Source organism: Mixophyes fleayi, chromosome 1 (genome assembly GCF_038048845.1).
Source record: "Mixophyes fleayi isolate aMixFle1 chromosome 1, aMixFle1.hap1, whole genome shotgun sequence".
Lineage (NCBI taxonomy): Eukaryota > Metazoa > Chordata > Amphibia > Anura > Limnodynastidae > Mixophyes > Mixophyes fleayi.
Genome location: NC_134402.1, coordinates 24,165,865 through 24,187,911, shown reverse-complemented (window position 1 = coordinate 24,187,911; position 22,047 = coordinate 24,165,865). Strand labels below are relative to the sequence as shown.

General features: G+C 38.1%; 2 protein-coding genes across 2 annotated transcripts; both read right to left on the bottom strand.

The window, feature by feature from the left end:
* Window positions 1-3,929: 3,929 nt before the first annotated feature.
* On the bottom strand, window positions 3,930-4,728 carry LOC142146989 (gamma-crystallin-3-like). Its single transcript, XM_075204722.1, has 2 exons — window positions 4,429-4,728; window positions 3,930-4,205 (listed from the first exon to the last, which is right to left on the bottom strand). The coding sequence occupies exons 1-2, from the start codon at window positions 4,726-4,728 to the stop codon at window positions 3,930-3,932; spliced, it is 576 nt and encodes a 191-aa protein (XP_075060823.1).
* Window positions 4,729-14,658: 9,930 nt separating this feature from the next.
* LOC142145416 (gamma-crystallin-3-like) lies at window positions 14,659-15,596 on the bottom strand. The gene is made up of 3 exons (XM_075204608.1): window positions 15,588-15,596; window positions 15,172-15,486; window positions 14,659-14,934 (listed from the first exon to the last, which is right to left on the bottom strand). Exons 1-3 carry the CDS (start codon window positions 15,594-15,596, stop codon window positions 14,659-14,661), a joined length of 600 nt encoding a protein of 199 aa, XP_075060709.1.
* Window positions 15,597-22,047: the final 6,451 nt, after the last annotated feature.

Below are 22,047 nucleotides of genomic sequence, written 5' to 3'. Positions count from 1 at the left end.
TAATTCATAGAAACTATTATCACCATTAATTATATAAGTTGTCTACATTCAAAGTATGGTGATATTTTGAAATAATTTTATGATGCTCACGTTACTGACTGTCTTTTTGCCATTTCATCTTGGATGTCTTCTCGCCAACTCAAACTCAATCTTTCAAAAACTGAATTAATAATATTCCCACCCAAAAACATAAGCTTCCTGCCTGACATTTCAATTTCTGTTGATAACATGACCATAAATCCCACCCCGCAAACTCGTTGCCTAGGTGTAATCCTTGATTCACAACTGTCATTTATTCCCCACATCAACTCTATATCTAAATCATGTTACATACACCTAAACAACATTTCCAGAATACGCACATATCTGACACAAGACAACGCAAAAACATTAATTCATGCACTCATCATCTCCCGCATCGACTATTGCAATTCCCTCCTTACTGGTCTTCCCAAAGTCAGACTTGAACCTCTACAATCTATTTTGCATGCAGCGGCTAGATTGAATTTCCTTACTAACCGTTTTTCCTCTGCTGAGCCACTCTGTCAGTCTCTACATTGGCTGCCTGTATTTCAACGAATCCAATATAAAATTCTTCTACTAACATACAAGGCCATCAACAAAATTGCACCGACATACATTTCCTCACTGGTCTCGAAATATCTCCCCACTCAACACCTCCATTCTGCACAAGATCTACGTCTCTCCTCCACTCTCATCACATCCTCCCATTCTCGGTTACAGGATTTTTTCCGGGCTGCACCTACTTTGTGGAATTCCCTCCCACGCACAATAAGACTTTCCTCTAGTCTTCAAACCTTCAAGCGTTCACTGAAAACCCACCTCTTCAGACAAGGTTATGATATTCCTCAACCACCATCTTAATTTCCCTAGATTACACTATTAACATCCTCTACACAGCCAACGCAAGACAACAACCCTCTGACCAACATTGCAACACACACAGCCCACTCAATACTTTTACCTTTGCATTCTAGCTGGTCCAGTGTGCAATATGATGTAGCACATGCCCTTGTGCTTCTAACTCCCATTGTCCTATAGATTGTAAGCGTGTGAGCAGGGTTCTCTTACCTCTCTGTCTGTATGTATTACCCAGTATTGTTTTATCAATGTTTGTTCCCAATTGTAAAGCGCTACGGAATTTGCTGGCGCTATATAAATAAATGTTGATGATGATGATTATGATGCTAGCAATTTCCTTTATATATTGTTACCATTATTTTTGTGATGTGTTATTAGCTTCATGTGGACAGATTGTGATGACTCAAGTCATCACCTCATGTAAATCCAATTCCAGCCTCTGTCTAGCAGTAGATATTCCAGACACTCCTTAGCCCGGTTCTAACAGAAAACAGGACAACCTCCCAATCTTCTTATCTACAAGGCAAACACTCTTGAATCTGGTATCCCAGACCGGTTCAGTGTATCTGTATCTGAATCTGATTGCACTGTTACAGTGAATGGAGTGAGTGCAGAAGATGCAGCAGATGATTACTGTATGCAGTATAGAAACAACTCTCTCACAAAGTTTCTCTATTCTCTCCATGCTAAGAGAAAATAGACTTTGTACTGGTCCACTTTTTTAAACATGGAGTTGTATTTTATCCTTATTTACATACCATTTTCAGATATACAGTATAACTATACTGACATAGGTTTTACCAAAATTTTATTTGCATAATCTCTGCTTTCATAGAGAACACATGTTGTTTTCAAAGCAAGTGTAATTATAAATAAAAGTAGAAATACTAGTGATGATGTAATTATTGTGGATTAGTTAAATGAAAAATTCTAATTACGTATATAAAATTCTGATCTATAATGCCAACACTCATCAAACATTAGCTACAGTACAAACTCTTCAGTCTCATCTTCGTGTGTGAATTTGCACAAAGCCTCCAAGACTGGAAGTCTATCACTGAGACTTGATTGAAGCTTCTATGCACTAAGCCTTAATATACTTTCTATGCTACTGTGTGGATACCACCCTTAGCTGGAATGGTAGTTACCCCCTGTGGGATTCAACTCACTCGGGTAGACCAGAATATATCCAAAATAAGGCTATGACAGCACAACACCACAAGACGTTCACAATATACAGGGTAAATGGCAGCATGTATCCTCCAGCAGCCCCTAGCAGTCAGCACTTCAAAATAATAATCTCAGTCTCTTTCAGAGTCTTATCCTCCCGCAATATTATGACTACCGACTAGCTAGACAGTTACAATGTCGCCCAGCCTGGGTTACTAGCTCACACAGATCCTGTACTGGTAGGGTTTCCTCCAGCGGTACCACAATGCCTCACCAAAGTTATTTTCGCTGATGTCTTGTACACTAGGATTCTCCAAGCTAGAATAGCTCTCTTAGCAATCTTTCTGTTCCTATATTCTTGACTGTATACACAGGGAGTAGGGTCAAATGTCTCAATTCTCCCTTTACAGCAGGGGTCTATCAGTGGATACTTAAACTGTTAAACATACTGTCTCTGTTGCCATGATTATGCAATGGGGTGACTTGATTCAATTATCTATTTGCTGAATACACTAAACAAAGGGTTACAATATAACATCAAGGAATGACATTTCACGCTTGTGGGAAACAACAGAACATTTGACACATAGTATCTGCCACATTACACAATCTGAGTCTGTGATACATTTTGATACAATAAAATTTATATTGATACATGTTAATACATTTCCCAATGCTATTTCAGTGGAGGCACATTACATATCATCTAGAAGTTCTAACCTAATTACCTCTCAGATTACCAGTCGACCTAGCTAATTAACATGGGCTGCCAGCAAGCTATGTCAAGTCACTCAAACATTGTTCTCATTACAAACTAGATCTAAGCCATCCCTCATAACAATGGACATTTGAGACAAATGGTAATTACCTTAGCTGGGTAAATGACTTCTGCTATCCAGTTATTTTCATACGATATGACAATATTCTTTCTATTTCTAATACATACCATATTACAGGTAATAGCAAGGGCAAAATGTACCTAATAACATGAAATAATAATACACGTAATACACACCCAGTGTGCAATAGTGTAAGGTCATGACCCAACCATAATATCAGGAAGAGGATATATTAGGGTACAGACTGACCTCCGGGCACCAGGTCCTGTATCATGGTAGGAGACAGTATTTGTCAATATAGCGTCTTACAGATAAACTGGCATTTTATTTCTGCAGAGTACATACACATTGCAGAATTGGAACAACATTGTTGCATTGTTGAAAAAGATTTTAAGTTTAGTTTAACAATCTTGTTTAACGATATTATGTGCTTTGGAACGATAATCGTTCCTCGTTGCATGGATATACACTACTGTGATATCGGGTCAATCAGTCGTTTATCAAAAACACTGTATTGTTACCCAGCCTTAGACATATCAGCTATGTGCCAAGTGATGTGGCAGACAGCATGCTGGAGGTAGTCATATATGTAGAAAAATACTGTATTGCATAGGATTTAGCTCAGTTTTTTATAATTTAGTATGTGAAAATCCATGTGGCATTTGCTTGAATTTACACGAAGAGTAAAACTCAAGAAGAGAAAGTCAGTAATAACTGTTTTTCATTTTTGTATACATATGTGTTTGCATTAGGGCATTTTCAGCACACGCAAAATAAGTGGAGCTAATGACACCTTCCTACCCAGTCCTAATGGAAGGTCTAGATGAAGCACAGGGGATTCCACCCACATGCAAAGAGATAGAAACTCACAAATATATGCTCACACTAAAATTGCATCTTTTTTCAGCAAACCAATGACTAGATGGAGAATTAGGCCAAAGGGATAAATTAAATAAAGGCATAAATAAATAAAATGTAATAGGCAGGGTAATCAAAATGTTTTATTGAGTGAAAACACAGACTTATCTGTCTGTTTTTTTAATAGATATGATGGACACGTCTGAAGGAACCAATTCTAGGGCTTTGGGCTCCCCAATCAGTGTATCTTCTGTATTCTCCAGGTCTCAGGTAAAACTGACGTCCCCTGTAGTTGGGCTCTTCATAGAACATCCAGTACCCATCTTGTATATGAGCAGAGTGGATATCATGGTAACGGAATCTCTCGCTGACATTATGACAATCTTCAGTGAATTCCATCATCTGACCTCTGAAGTCTTCTTTCTCATAGATCCTGACTCTGAATGAACCTTGGTGCTGCCATAATAATATTAAAAATTACAATTCTAATAATTTTCAAATGTAATCCATTTCAGAATATAGTACTCAGTAAATATATAACACAATTATAAGTGATTTTAACTTTCACACTTTTTCTAATTTCAAGACATTATTTATATGAGTTTTGCACAACAGTTTATTAAATGTTTGCATATTTTATTTTAAGAGACCTTATTTAATAAAAATGTCTGCTAGTTACCTGGGGGCTTAGGCGCAAAGATCGAATGGAATCATTGTAACCCATCCAATTCTGGAATTCAGGGTACTCTCCTCTATGGAGGAAGTACTGGTGTCCTTTGTAGTTGGGGTGTTCATACAGGATCCAGTTTCCACTGTCCACACGAATGGAGTTACAGCGTCTAAAATATGAGGACAAGTCTGGACATTCAGAGTTGCACTCATAGGAGCGACCCTGGAAGTTCCTGTCCTCGTAGAAAACAATCTGTGAAAACAAAATATACTGATATTCAATACTTTTCTCGAAACATTTACATTGCATGGATATAGCAAATCTGTAGAACACAAATTATGAAGTCAGACTGTTGTCAGTTCTGTCTAAGATAAATAACTTTTTAATAATTGAATGGAAAAACATGTATATGATATTAGGGTTATCTCACCTTTCCCATGTTTTTGGTTTAAATGTGCTCTAGTGAACTGTGTATTCAGGGCATGAGGAAAGGGAGCTTTATATACACATTTTTTCTTCTGTAAGCAGAAGAATACTGACTTGTCGTTCTATGTGACTATTGTTCTTTTATGCTCACTGGCATTGTTTCAAAGCATTGCTTAGAATGCTAAAAAGCATTTAACCTAAACCTTTCACAACCATATGAATGGTCCCGATTATTGTGTTTTATGAACAGATTTTATGAACAGAGCATTTTCATTTAAAGAGGTAGTTTAAAACTGAAACACATACTCCTCATTTTATCGTTTCTACCATTTTCCAGTACGCACCATTCACAATCCATGGTAAACTATTTTCACCTTTTAGGATATATTTCTGTTATTCAAGTAAAAATATTTTTTCCCAAATACCTAGTATTTAGGGGTTGAGATGATGTCTTCTTTCCATCTCAAGGTACATTTATAAAATTTAATAATATTAATCATCATCTGCATCTTGATCATCGGTCAAAGTGTTATATTTCAGTTTCAAATATTTTGCATTTCAGTGACATAGAAATAAAACTTCTTCAATGTAGGAGTGATAATAATACCCTGTGGATTGTCTCTGCATGTGTAAAAAAATACAGCTGCAAAACGATATAAAATGTGTTGTATTAAAACTGTGGACATTTCTCATCTCTGGTGTGTGGACATTGCCATTCTTGTGTGAAGCATTGTGGAATCAATTGCTGAATTTAATGTCTGTGCTGGTAAAATGGGATACTTGGAGGAATGTGATGTTGAAGTAGCTTCAAATTGTCTTGACGCCTTTCCATTTTTAAAACCAGGTCGATAGGTAATAATATGTAGGTAGAAGTGAGCAACAAACAATGCTCATGTAGATTGTCACAATGTTAAACACCACGTGGTTTTTGTGATCTTTGTATATGGTTTTCAGAATGTGACATTCGAAGAAAACCATTTTGATTGGCAATAGGTCTTTGGACCATTACGGTAATGGCTTTAGCGAGTAGGAAGCATTTGGAAAAATGCCACATATTTGGAGGATCATTTTGTCCTCTCTGTGCTGGGAGAGGACAGCTCTCATAGTTGTATCAGATACATCAACCTACAAGATATAATTGTATCAGGGTGGAGGCTGAAGTACAAGCATTTTTAGTTTAATGAAGGCCTCCTGAGCAGCTGAGGTCCATTGAAAATGTTTGTTCTTATGTGTTAGAACGGTTGTAGGAGTCCCAATGGTTGAAAAAATTTAGTATGAGCTGCCTATTGTAATTGGTCTTACCTTAGGGGGGGATATCTTTTTATGCTGTTGGCGCCTCTCTTTATTGTGCGTAAGACACAGGACACCCCATGCTTGCTTAGGTTCTTTTTCATTCAGAGAAGTCAGTTTAGGTTATGAATTACAGGGAGAATCAAGATGACATCTGACAACAGGACTGGTGGATGTGTTGTGTCGGCCGTGGCATTTCTCTGCTTTTTACTCTGATAGATGCATATCAATAGTTATATATCTGTAAATAAATCCCTCAAAGTCCAAAAAATGTGGCAGTTGTTTTAATGATTCTCTGGTGGAAGCCAATTGTAAGGCAATCATGTCTTTACTTGGCAGTTTATATTTTACTAGTCTAAGCGAGGATCTTCCACAACACATGGATCCAATGCTTATGTAAACAACATATTTTAGTTATTTTTCTTAAGAAGTTCTATTAACATAACGCTATGTCACATTTAAAGAAAAATTATTTTCTGTTTCATAAGTTTGAAATAAAAATTTCTCAAAGAACAAACTTTAGGTGTAAGGTTTGTGGTTGAGTAAGATGAGAGAGTTAGTCAAGAGTCTTAATACTTTTCAATGTACTGTATAATAAAACAGTGCAGGAGTCTACCCAATCTACATCACTTCCGCAACCCCATTATCACTTGATTTTTATTTAGGTCAAAAAATTTTCTCCTCCATATAACACCATCTAACTGTCTCAATTATGTTGAAGCCCTGGAACCCATTAAAGAACCACAATGAACTGCCATTTTGCAGTGCAAGAGGTTTAAAATAGTTTATTATTTTGCACATAAGAAAAATACTGTCTGTTTTTTCATGTAGCATACAAATTCTTGATAGCTTATTTGTACACTGAAATTTAAAGTGGATCTAGGACATGCCCTACCCCAAATATAAATTTGTCATCACAATTTAAATTATCCTCCCCCTCCAATGCAACATGATTTTGCCTTACTTATTGTTGCTTAACTTGCCTTACTGAATCAGGCCATATATGGAGTCAGTCACACCAAACACCATCACCTTGGGATCATGGCTTGGAGGTACCGTTACCATATCACCAGGATCTCTATCCAAAAAAACCACAGAAACCAAGATCCCCACACAGCTAATAGATTTGCCCCCCCTGCCACATTGCAACCACTTTTTCCACTCCATCCTGAACATGTGAACCCCATATATGCAGGACAATCTCTTTGTATTACATTTCTTTGGAAAAAGTATGCATCCCCACTTTTTAAATGAATATAACTGATGACTATGCCCCATTGAAGCTGGTTAATTATTATCCTGGATAGTCCTAAATATATTTCCCCCACATGAGATGCTGGTATAAAATATAGCAGCAAAAAACACTTTCAAATATGAGAAATGTACCACCACATGTGCTAATGACTTAAATTTATTTTTCTCTACAGATCTCATCAACTCCTTCCATTGTCTCCTTTATTGCACCATAGTTCCACCGGGCCATCCTTTTCATCACGCTATACTTGTTACTCTTGATCAATATTTCATTGATGTTTACATTCGCCATAGAAAGACAATAAATAAAAGTGACCAAACTATGTCAGCTTTACAGCATCTGTTGTGCCATAAAAGTGTTTAAACCATCAATTTGCACATCTAAGATAAAACTCCATTGGCTGGTAAACCCTTATGCGCAACGCTCAGTCTCTGCATATTAGAGTTTAGAACATTTTAAACAGTATCTACAGCAAGTGTAAAATACATGGTCTGAAATATTGGCAGTCTTGTATCCAGATAGTCTGCAACATAATCTTCTAGAAGTAATGGAACATTTAAATAGGAAGCAGTACAGTAACTTGCAAGCACAGCACTTGGAGGACTCTGTGAGAAACCTCAGCTGAGGCCCAATAATTATTCCAGGCATATGTAATCGCCTGATACAAACTTCAGAAATTTCTATATAACATCAAAGATCTGAGAGTCAATTTTTTTAGCAAGTTTACTGATTCTGAAGTATCAATAATTGTTCCAAGCATGTGTACACACAAATGCAGAATCTCCATCCATACTAGAGCGCCGGAGCAACACAGCGCAAGCTGTGAACAGCCAAAGTGATGCAAATAGAATCTGCTACCGGATATGAAGTCAGGAGTAAATAGCAATCAATAACTAAATAGTCTTTCATGAACAAGATCACACACAGAGGTCAAGTACACAGTGCAGATGAAAAATCGAGACAGCAAGCAGTAACGGTGTCCAAACAGGAAGTTGGCTCAGTATGACTCGTGGTAGACAATCGATGGCTGGTACAGATGCAAAGACAGGTGCACAAATGTGAGGTAACAGGTATGCTGGGCGCAGTTCAGAATTAGAACTTAATGATCTGGCACCTCTCCACTGACCAGATTTCCAGCTGCAGGCATGCGCTTGGCACATCACAAATCTGTCTCCATATTATGTTATACACAGAGCACGCAATGACTAATATTTGATCTTAAGCTTCCTTTATACTAGTCCAAATGTCAACCTTCTAAATGTCCATCTTGCAAGTTTCTTATACAATGCTTTCTAAATAACATACTGTATTTATTTCTGTCTTTCTGAATCCCAGAAAGGGCCACTGCTGAAAAGATTTCTGGCAAAAAGCTTTATCTTAAACTCTGCTGGTGGAGAGGACAATGGCCATGACAGGATGTTAGGATATGGCAAATGATAAAGGGGATATGTCAGCATAGTTAGATTAACTCCTGCTTAATCTAGAAATTTCACAAAATGTATTCAATTTTTTTGTTTAACTTTTCTATGAAGCAAATATGGAAAATTACAAACATTAAGATTCACATATCATTGCATTAGTGAACAATCTCAATGGTTACATGAAAAATGATCTCAAAACATATTAATTAAAGACAACCAAAATAATGAGGCAAAGCCGTAGCTATAGCAGACGCAGAAAAAAACGTCATTGTTGTTATGTGCGTATTGTCGCTAACCAATAACGATTGTCGAACCTCGAGTTGTGTTTCCAACGCACAAAGATTTATTCGCAAATAATAGAATATATATACTCAAGCGAAGTAATAGTAAATACAGCCGTTACTTATCGCAGGCGCTCTGGATCCAGTGCAGTCATTCAATCCTGAAGTCTGGGGACAAGATGTCTGCACTCTGGATCACAAGCTGCTGCTTATATACACAATCAATTACAGTAATACAATGAAGATGGAATAGCTTGCATCTATTGGTCCAGGTCTCAGGAAGGTCCAAGGGGTCATCATCATTGGCCAGTTCATACAAAGGAATCTAAAGGAGGGGGTCATCTCTGCAGGGGGTATGCTCTGCTCTTCCCGCCAAGATTCCTTAGTCTTAAGTAGTTCATAATTCCCTATCATTCATAACTTGTGTATGCACTCTGCGATTCCCTCGCAGAGTGAACCAAACAGTAGGATATGTAACGAGGTTCATTATGATACCACTCATGATGTGATTCCTTCAACCTGTTCAGTGTATTTCATTAATATACATGTAACTCTGATATAACATATAAATACTACTATATTTCGACATAACTGACTATGTGTTGCAACTACCATTAATGTGTGCTATTTTATAAGTATGCGTGTTTGTGCGAATGTATGGTAAAAGACCGATTACTGTTGCTGCCACGTGTAGTGGATCCGTACGCCCTTTCACGCCGTAGCGTGCCCTTGTACGTCGTAGCGTACCGTACGCATCTTTTCAGACAAAGACAACCAAGTTTGCTAGACTTTAATTGAAATGACTTTATCCAATTTGCTGACTTCGACATTGTCCAGAAAACAAAACGTTATATGGCATGAAAGTCTTAAGTCACTGGTGTGTCCAGGCATAGTACATATGCAATTATAGATAAATAAGGGCCACCAAGAAAACACAGCTACGCTTTCTTGTCAAACCTGATAATCAATAATATTAGACCTGGGGTTAAATGCAAATCTTCGATATTTGGCTCCTTTGACAGCAAAATTTTAAATGGCAATGTGTTTAAAGGCAAGTTTTGCCTATATACACATTGTTGTTTTGCTTCCAAAAATCGAAGCATAACACACTTACCCCCTGATTGACGATCAAAGCTCAGTACTAAATGAAGAATCAGGCAGAAAGGTAAAGTTAAGACACAAACTATTCGTCATAAATGGTAATCTGAGGATCATCCATTAAAAGCTGGGTTTCATACCAGGGAGTAGACTGAAAACAACACTGAATCTAGGATTTAATAAAATCAGAAAATCAATAAATCTCTCCCAAATTTGAAAGAACCTTTTGATTCTTCTTTTTTAAAAGCAGGGATGATTGAATCCTATCCATCCAAAAAATGTTAGTTTTGAATATAGATAAAGTGGGTGGAGACTCCTGAATCCATACCTGCACTTTTCGTAATGGCCGCCAAAATAATTAGCAATAATTTCCTGCTACCCTTGGTCATTCTAAAGGATCCTGGGGTAAAGCCCAAAACTGCCCATTCTGGCATCAGAGGAGGTACATAAATCAGTAAAGTATCACTGGCATACTGGTGTACCATGTTCCAGAATCATTTAATATACAGGTAATAAAAAAAAACAGTGATCAAAGGAAGCATAAAATCATGACATATGAGGCATTTACTGGAATCAGTGAAGGCTATGGGGAACCTGTGGGGTGGAGCTAGGTAACCCCTATGAATGATGTTATAAAACATTTCTTTATAAGTACTGGATGAAATGGTGTAATAGACTATGCAAATCTCTTAAGCATGGTATCCATAGAAATATGAGGAAAAATAGTTAACAAATGGGATAATCCCAAACGTGTTCTAGCAAAGTCACAAGAGCCCCTTTAGAAGTCTATTATGAATTGAGATAACATTACTCCCAGAAAGGGGTTTATCCAATAGAAAATCAAGGTCATTGCTCTACTCAACAGGGGACAAATATCCCAAAACCATAATAACATAATGTCTGAATTGAAAAATTGCAAACGTATGGGTATGCGGATGGTCAAATTTATGCACTATCTATTACAGTTATAAGGATTAACTCATAACATAATTGTGGTGAACAACATTTAATCATAATTTGTCAGTATTCAAACCCTGGGTTTCTGTCTCTGTGGACTGCTGCTCTACTGACTGAGCTATTCTGGCTGCTGGACAGTTCCTTGCCTTTACCCTGTGTTCCAAATCAGTCCCAGTGGTCTCCTGATGTTCGAGCATGCTTTAGCTCCACCCCCTGTCTTCCTATAAAAGCCTGGCCAGTTCTTGTCTGCAGTGCCTGATTATTGTGCTCCTTGCCTGTGATCTAGAGCCTCTTCCTGTTGCTTTTCCTACCTGCAGACATCTACTAGTCATGTACCGACCTCGGCTTGCCCTCGGCTTTGCTTCTTCCTTAATCGTTGGACTTCATTGCCTCTCTGTGTACCGTACCCGGCTATGTTTGACCATTCTTATCATCTGATCTCCTGGTGGTCAGCCTTCCTCCCTGCCGCAGGGCTTCTATCCAGTCTTTGGAAAGTGACATAACTGCAGTGTAAATATGGTATATTAAATGAATCCATTGATAAATTGAGCTACTATGATGTAAAATGTGAAGTCAGTGGGTGTGGTGTGTGTTTAACTGTTGGCACTGCCCACTTCTATTTTAAAATATAATAGCACCACTTTCAGGGAAAGCTCAACAGCTTCATCCTAACATAGGAGAGTTTTTGGACACAGAGAGAAACTCTAGGAAGCCGTTCACAGCTAGTGGTCTTACACAAGGAAGATGGCTTGCTGCATTTTATATAGACAAATATAATTCAGTTTCCAAGAAGCAACTTACAATCAATATAACTAGTGATCAACCCCATTTTCATAAATAGCATAAAAGAGGGCAGTATCTACATCAAATAAAGTTGTCTGCCAGGCAGAGAAGGTGAATAAATCAGTTTCATTTCAACGGATACACTGGACCTTTAGAGTTAGGTATCTATAAATTTGTAAACTTTTGTTAAATTTATTAATAATAAAATTGGGTCTGTGTTACACTCCACAGGAAAGTTAGGTCACATAGTAGAATTGAGTATTAAATCATGGAACATGCAAATCATGGTCGCAAAAAGTGTCACAGAACACAAGCCCCTGAAGGTGCTGAGAGGTGTAAAAGTGTATTTAAAAAAGATGAGACAGTTACAAGAAATTGTCAGTCTTTTGGGAAATCAATCATCGTTGATAATCTGTCCATCTACAAGCTAATTTCCCTTGGCGCAGAATATACCACTTGTCTGTAAATTATACCCAGAATTTAATCCCTTTATTTTAAATCTCTTTTGCCTATGTATGTCATGTCAATTGTTTCTTAATTGATTTTTTTATAACCTGTAAGCATTGTTTTTTGTGTATATTAAATCTAAAATTTAATTAGTGATGTCCTTATTACTCTAAATAAATTCACTGCATATTTAGAAAAAAGAAATTGCTTGGATGCATTCACTGTTTAGCTACTAGTCATAGGTTTGCTAAGGGCCTCATACGTAGCTGGTGGCATTTGTTGGGAAGTGTGGAAGCGTGTGTCTGTGTTATTATTATTATTGTTATTATCAATTTTTATAAGGCGCCACTAGGTATCCGTAGCGCCGTACAGGGACAGACAGAAGTACAGTACAGAGTGAGACAGCACGGTACAGTTAACAAGAAGCACAGTAACTCAGAAGCTCAAGGTACAGCTAGATGAAAGGTGAGGGCCCCCATCGGGTAGCGAGAGGGGAAGAGGGGCAGAAGGACCTCACGGAAGAGACAAGGAGCTGGAGAGCAGAGTTAAGGTGGTGGAGAAAAGGAGGAGAGGAGGTTCTGCTCGAAGGAGCATACAATCTAAGGGGAGGGTGGGACTAACAGAGACGCAAGGGACGGAGGAAGAAAGGGGGAGAGGGGAGGCAGGGATGGAGAGAAAACGATGAGGATGGAGGTAGGAGGGGACAGAAGGTGGGGGCAGGAGAGTTAGGGGGGGATGGGCGGGAGACAGGAAGGAGGGCAGTTATGTGGGGGACTGTGTTGGGACAGGGACCAGCTAAATCTGTAGCCAGAGCGAAAGGTGAGTGTGAGGTTTAGTCTGGAATCATGTGTGTTTCTTTACAGTAAGCTTCCAAGTCACAAGCACGCAGAGTGCAGTTTGGGACTGGTAAAGATAATCAGGAGAGGTTTCCTGACAAAAATAGAGGTGATATATTGTTTGACTGTGTGAAGATAGGATTAGATATAAAGCCAGGGAGTGACTAGAGGTGACTATTCCTGACACTAATCTATTGACAAAGATGACTGTGAGGGAACAATGACCAATGACTTGACCCAAATAAGGCCCCTGGAATGCCAATGAATAAAGGGATGCGAGGCATGTCCATCTTTAAAATGAGGGCTGTTTTTAAAAGGTAAATTGAACATGTGATGACAGTTAAGATTAAATTTATGGCAGATGAAATGCCAAGACTTCCACACCAACATTAGAAGTGGGTTATCAATTATTTCATCTGAAAATATTTGTAACGGATATAATGCAGCCCAGAGAGGAGAGTCATAGATGTTTCCATCTAGCCATTTGTCAACAACTTGCTTGACCGCCCTTCTCATATTTAGGGTGTATAGATCATGTATATTTTTTGTCAATTGGATGCCCAAATATTTTGATATGTTAATAGGCAACCATTCCGATTCTCTGATGAGTTATTGACATCCCTGTCAGATTAGGATGAGATTGCAAAATCAAAGAAGGGGATCCAATACTAGATTAAATAAGAGTGGTGAAATAGGGCATTCCTGTCTCATGCCCCGAGACATGATTAACGTGGAACTAAATTGGCCATTACTGAAGAGGGAGATGGTCAGATTAGTGTAGATGAATTTAATAAATTGAGAAAATCCTGCCCAAATGCTCAAAGATAAGTTGGAGGTGGTTACAGGAAACAGTATCAAATGCCTTTTCATCTTAAAGGCTCAATGCAATATTGGGTAAGTTTTTATTGTTTTTGCAGTCCTCACCGCCACAATGGCTGCAATAACAGACCAGACCCCTTTAACGGAATGTCTATTATGGGTAAAACACAAATTATGGGAAGTCAACAATTTTGGCAAGATGGACTGTAACCTATTAGCGATAAATTTAGCAAGTCTAGATTTAACAAAGTAAGAGGCCTATAATTTGACACCAGGGGGTAAATGTACCATAGTGCGGTTTGTACAAGTCGCCGGAAATCGGCGAGATGACAGCTTGTAGAAGGCACTAAATAAATGAAAGCTAGAATCTGATTGGTTGCTATAGGCAACATCCCCACTTTTTCAAACCCGCAGCTTAGTAAATCTAGCCCATAGACTCACAATGATGCACTCACACTAAAATTGCACTCATCTTTTTTCAGCCATTCATTTGTTAGTTGGAGAATTAGGCTGATGGGCAAAAATAATTAGAGCCATAAATAAATATATTTTTAAAAATCAGAATATCCAAAATGCTTCATTAATGTTTTATTAAATAAAAAAAACAGACTGATTTGTATTCTGTTTTAATACATATGATGGACACGTCTGAAGGAACCAATTCTGGGGCTTGTGGCTCCCCAATCAGTGTATCTTCTGTACTCTCCAGGTTTTAGATAAAACTGACGTCCCCTGTAGTTGGGCTCTTCATAGAACATCCAGTACCCATCTTGTATATGAGCAGAGTGGATATCATTGTAACGGAATCTATCATTGACATTATGACAATCTTCATTGAATTCCATCATCTGACCTCTGAAGTCTTCTTTCTCATAGATCCTGACTCTGAATGAACCTTGGTGCTAAGATAATAATATAAAAAATTAAAATTAAAATAATTTTTAATTGTAATCCATTTCAGAATATAATACACAGTATGTATGTATATATATATATATATGACACAACTATAATTGATTTTAATGTTCACACTGTCTAATATTAAGGCATTCATTAGATGAGTTTTGTTCAACAATTTCTTAAATGTTAACATGTTGTATTTTAAGAGACCTTACTAAATAAAAATATCTGCTAGTTACCTGTGGGCTTAGGCGACAAGACCGAATGGAGTCATTGTAACCCATCCATTGCTGGAATTCAGGGTACTCTCCTCTATGGAGGAAGTACTGGTGTCCTCTGTAGTTGGGGTGTTCATACAGGATCCAGTTTCCACTGTCCACACGAATGGAGTTACAGCGTCTAAAATATAAGGACAAGTCTGGACATTCAGAGTTGCACTCATAGGAGCGACCTTGGAAGTTCCTGTCCTCGTAGAAAACGATCTGTGAAAACAAAATATATTCATATTTCAATATTTTTTTGATAACATTTACATTACATGCATAAAACAAATTCTGTAAAACAAATATTATGAAGTCAGACTGTTGTCAGTTCTGTCTAAGATAAATAACTTTTTAATAATCAAATGGAAAAATATATATATATGACATTTTACCTTTCCCATGTTGCTGATTTAAATGTGTTCTAGTGAACTGTGTATTCAGGGCATGAGGGAAGGTAGGTTTATATACACAATTTCTCTTTTGTAAGCAGAAGTATACTGACTTGTAGTTCTATGTGACTATTGTTCTTTTATGCTCACTGGCATTATTCCAAAGCTTTGCTTAGAATGCTAAAAAGCATTTAACCTGAACCTTTAACAACCACATGAATGGTCCCGATTATTGTGTATTATGAACAGAACATTTTCATTTCAAGGGGTAATTTAAACTGAAACACATAAGCCTGACTTTGTTGCTTCTACCATTTTCCAGTACACAATGGTCACAATCCATGTGAAACTATTTTCACCTTTTAGGATATATGAAAATCTTCAGGATTTTTATTTTTCAAGTAACAGATTTTTTTGCTAAATACCTAATATACAGGAGGTGAGAAAATGACTTATTTCCGTCTCATGGTACATTTACATAATGTAGTAGTATTAATCATCATCTGCATCATAATCATTATCAGTCAAAGTTTTATATTTCACTATCAGATATTTTGTATTTCAGTGACATAGATATAGAACTTCTACAATGTGGGAGTGATATTAATATCCTGTGGAGTGTCTCTATATGTGTTAATAATATAGCTCTGACGTTATGTAATATTTATTGTATTAAGAGAGTGGACATTTCTCATCCTTGCTGTGGGGACATTGCCATTCTTGTGCAAAACATTGTGGAACAAATTTCTATGAGGAATGTCTGTGCTGGTAAAATGGGATCTTTAGAGGTTTGTTATGTTGAAGTAGCTTTCAATTGTCTTGAAGCCTTTCCATTTTTAGAACCAGGTAGATAAGTAACATGGAAGTTGAAGCAATCAAAGATCAATGGTGTAGTTTATCACCAGATTAGATGCCACGTGGTTTTCAAATATTTAAGGTTTTGGTTATCTGTATAAATGGTTATCAGAATGTGTGATCCCTCATGTAAATATCACCAATCGAATAAATTAATCTTGATGGGCAATAGTTCTTTGGCTCTATTACTATAGTGGCATATGCATTAGAAAGCATTTTGAAAAAAAGTCACAATTTCGGAGGAAAAGTTTGTTCCCTTCTGCTGGGATAGGACAGATTCCATAGTTGTACCAGATTCTTCAACCTTCAAGATACAGGTGTATCAGGATGAATGCTGCAATGAAAGCATTTTTAGTTTAATGAAGGTCTCCTGGGCAGCTGAGGTCAATTGAAAAGCTGTGTTATTATGTGTTAGAACGGTTATGGGAGTCACAATGGTTGCAAAAGTTTAGTATGAGCTGTCTATAGTAACTGGTCTTAACAGTGTTGGGTATGTGCCACTGATCAATAACTGTGGTTTTAGCTCGATCCATTTGAATAACGTGGTGGGATATATTTTCGTGCTGTTGGTTATTCTCTTTATTGGACATAAGACCCCAAATATCCCATATTTGTATAGTTTATTGTTCATTTAGATTAGACAGTTTGGGTTATGTTTTAGAAGGAGAAACAAGTTGACATCTGACAACAGGACTGGTAGATGTAAATTGTTGGTCTTGGCATTTCTTTGCCATTTACTCTGATAGCCGCATGTCAATAATAATCCTTTTTTTAATAAATCCCTCAAAGTACAGAGAATGTGGCAGTTGTTTCATGATTCACTGTTGGAGGACAATTGTAAGGCAATCATCATCATCATCAGCTATTTATATATAGCGCAAAAATCTTGCAGTGCTGTAAAGAGAACACACTTACATCAGTCCCTGCCCCAATGGAGGTTACATTCTAAGGGGTATATTTACTAACTTGTGGATATGAAAAAGTGGAGATGTTGCCTATAGCAACCAATCAGATTCTAGCTGTCATTTTGTAGAATGCAATAAATAAATGAAAGCTAGAATCTGATTGGTTGCTATAGGCAACATCTCAGCTTTTTCAAACCCTCACCCTTAAACTCCCTAACATGCACAAACACAGAGAGACTGAGAGAGACTAAGGTCAATTTAATAGCAGTCAATTAACTTACAAGTATGTTTTTGGAGTATGGGATAAAACCAGAGCACCCGGAGGAAACCAATGCAAACTTATGGATAACATAAAAACTACACACAGATAAGGCCATCGTTGGAAATTGAATTCATGACCCCAGTGCTGTGAGGCAAAAGTGCTAACCACTAAGCCACCATTATGTCTGTACTTGGCAGTATATATTTCAGCAGTCAAAGCGAGGAGATTCCACAACACATGGATTACATGCTTATGTAAACAACATATTTCAGTTATTTTTCTTAACATGTTTTTGTAACATAAAACTATGTCACATTTAAAAAATAAATCCATTAAATTAGTATGAAATACAAATTTCACAGAGAACAAACTTTGGGTTTAGGATTTGTTATTGAGTAAGATGAGAGAGTTGGTCAAGGGTCTTAATAAGTTTTCAAGGCACTGTATTGTAAAATAGTGCAGGGGTCTACTTGATCTATTACACAACCCCCTTATCACTTGATTTTTAACTAATCCAAATAGTTTCCTCCACCGCTATCACCATCTGTCTCAATTATGTGGAGGCCACGGATCCTTTATTTCCCATCGTAAACCAGCCCCCAGCCACTATATGTTTTTCTTGGAGGTACCTTTACCATATTACCAAGATTTCTTACCAAAAAAGGTGTAACAAACATAAACCAAGACCCTCTTGGGCCTCCACACAGCAAATCGATTTGACCCACTGCCACATAATAACCACTTTTTCCACTCCATCCTCAATGTGTGAACCCCATGTATCCTGGACAATCTCTTTAAGATGTAATCTATCCCTTTGAAAAAAGTATGCATCCCTACCTTTTAAAAGTTTATGACTGATGAGTATGCCACATTGCAAGCTGGTTATTTATTATCCTGATTACTCCCAAATAAATGTCTCCCACTAGTTACTAGCACAAAATATAGTAGTAAATAACCACTTTTGTATATGAGAATTGTATCACCATATATATTGCAAATGTTAACATACCTACTTAAACGTTTTTTTGGGCAGATCTCATCACCTCCTTCCTTTGTCTCCTTCATTGCACCAAAGCCCCACCAGGCCACAAATTTCCACCATGCTATACTTGTTCCACTTGAATATTATTTCTTTAATGTCTACAATCACTATAGAAAAATACAAGAAATAAAAGGGACCACACTATGTCAGCTTATAACATCTGCTGTGCCATAAATATGTTTGGACTGTCAATTTGCACGTGTAAGATAAAACCCCAATGGCTGGTAAACCCTGATGCCCAATACTCAGTCTCTGCATATTACAATAATAGATTTAACAGTGTATACCACAAGTGTAAAAGAAATGCAGGCCTGGAGGTCAATTTACTATACTGCGGGTTTGAAAATGTGGAGATCAGATCTAGCTATCATTTATGTAGTACATTCTACAAAATGACAGTTGAATTTGATTGGTTGCTATAGGCAACATCTCTACTTTTACAAACTCGCAGTTTAGTAAATATACCCCATGGCCTGAGGGGTGAACTTGGTCAGAAACAGTGGCAACATTATATGTAGATAGCCTACATAGAAATAATGAGGCATTCAGATAGGAAGCAGCAGAAGCAACTTGCAAGCACAGGACCCAGAGGTCTCTGTGAGGAAATTCAGCGGACGCCCAAGAATTATTCCCGGCATATGTACAAACAATTGCAAAATCTCCAGTCAGAGTGCAGCTCCGGGGCAACATTGTGCAAAGTGTGACACAAACTTTAGAAAAATCTGTATAACATTAACGTTTTGAGAGTCAACACTTTAGCATGTTTATTAATTCTGAAGCAGCAATAACTGTTCCAAGCATGTATATAAATAAATGCAGAATCTACAGCGCTGGACCAACACAGCCAAACCAATGCAAACAGAAGCCGCTTCAGGATAAGAAGTCAGGAATACATAGCATTCAATAAATAAATAGTATTTCATGCTCTAGATCACCCACAGAGGTCAGGTACCCAGTGCATGTTAGAGATACAGGCAGCAGGCAGTAATAGTGTTCAAACAGGAAGCCGGGACAGTATGACTGGCAGTAGAGAAACAATGGTTGGAACAGATGCCAGACACGTGAGGTAACATGTATGCTGAACACTATTCAGGATTAGACTCTGGCACATCAACTCGCCACTGACTGAATTTATAAGGGCAGGTATTCGCTTGTACATCACAATATTATCACCATCTTTTGTTAAAATTATAACACTCAATGTCTAGTATTTGAGTACATGCTTCCTTTACCCCAGTCCAACAGCCAGACTACTAAATGTGAATGATGTGAACATCTTTCAAGTGTCTTATAAAATGCTTTCTAAATAGCATATGCAATTCTGGACTTCTGAGTCCCAGAAAGGGTCACTGCTGGCAAAGTTGTGGCAAAAAGCTTTACCTTAAACTCTACCAGGGGAGAGACACCCAGTCTAGATTAGTGTAAAAATCCATTAATAACATCCAATGGCCATAGCAGGATGTTAAGGTAGGGCAAATAACAAGGGGTTATCTCAGCATAATTAAGTTAACTCTTACTTTGCTTGTACACAGCAAGTTCAGAAATTTCACAAAATTTGTTCTTGATATTTTAACCCCTGATTGTGTACTAACCACAACTTTGTCTCTAAACATCCTAATAAAAGGGTTGTCTGACTCTTTAATACCAGAAAATTGATATCAGATGAGATAAAATGTAGATCATTTGCATATTTCCTGTTTTTAAACTATTATCTTTTAATAAAAGGTCTGCAGTGTCATACACAGAGCAAAGGAAGAAACAGTAAATGGCATACACAGCAAAAACAAAAACAAAATAAAGAGGAAATAAATTATTAACTCAGCTGAGGAAAGGTGCGCTAGGCAAAGAGGAATGAGTGAAGATTAGAATACTCTAGAAAAGGGAAGGATGTGGGCGGGGAGCGCACCAAAGCAAGCTGAACCTGTGCCCAGGAATGTGGGTGCAGCTAACATGATTAGAGTCTGTGGTGGAGAGGCAATGGCAGGGGAGAAGAGGAGACCAAGGACAGGAGCATTCTGTTGAGGCATGAGATTTGGGCTCCGGTACCAAAAACAGAAGTGACATGAAGAGGAGGACACTAGGATAAGAGGGCCCTGCTCCAATCTAAAGAGAATGTGCAGGCTACACAGGAACCACAAAGAGGTTAGACAGAGTGATGGGACTATGAATAGCCAAGAAGGACCATGAAGAGGCAGGTTGAGTATGGCACAGAGAAATTTAGACAGAGGAAGGGTAGGCAATCCTGTAAAGGTGAGTTTTGATGGATTGTTTGCATATTTGCAGTCAAGAACAAATCCTGATTTAAAGAGAGAGATCATTCCAGAGAAGTGGGGCAGCATAGGAGACATCTTAAATGCAGAAGTGAGATGTGGTAACCAGATGAGAAGTGAGGTGGCAGTTGTTGGCTAACTGTAGAGGGTGAGAGGGAGTATGAATGGAGATGAGGTTAGACACATAAAGAGCAGTGGAATTAGGCAAGATTTTGTAGGTGAGGGAGAGGAGTTTGTAGGGAATTCTATGGTTGAGCGGGAGCCAGTGGAATGTTTGGCTGAGAGGGAAGGTAGAGGGATATTGTCAAGAGAGGAAGATTAGTTGCACAGCAGCGCTGAGTATGGACTGGAGAGGAGTGTGACAGGAGCGGCGGAGGACAGTAAGGAGGAGCTTGGACTAGTCAAGGTGGGAAAAGATGAGAGATTGGTTGAGAGTTTCTATATGGCAGAAAAGAAAGTGGCAAGCTTGGACACAGGGGATTGTATATGGAGAGTGCAGGAGAGGTAGGAATCAAAGGTGACACCCAGGCATCAGACTTGGGTAAAAGAGGAGATGTTGGTATTACCAATAGTTATGAAGTGGGAGGGTAGGAAATTCTAGAGGGAAGGATGACTATAAGTTTAGATTTGGCCATATAAAGTTTAAGGCAATGATGAGACATCCAGGAGGAGATTGCAGAGAGGGAGCAGGACACCTTAGTGAGGAGAGATGGGGAGAGGATAGGAGATGAGACTTAGATTTGGGTGTCATCAGAAAAAAGGTAGCACTAGAGGCCGAAGGAACTGATAAGTTCACCCATTGCAGAGGTATACAGAGAAAATAGGAGAGGGCCAAGGACAGAGCAATGAGGCCTTCCCATGAGAAGAGGGGAAGGTATGGAGGAGAAGCCTGAGTTAAAAATATGTAAGTAGCGGTCATAGAGATTGGAGGTGAACCAGGAGAGGACATTGTCAGAAAGGCCAATGGTGTGAAGGATGCGCAGCATGAGAGGGTTATTAACTGCGTCAAAGGCAGAGGATAAGTAGGGAGCAGTGACCTTTGGATTTGGTAGGCAGAAGATTGTTAGTTACATTGGACAGGGCAGCTTCTGTGGAGTGAAGTTGGCAGAATACTGATTGGAGGAGATCG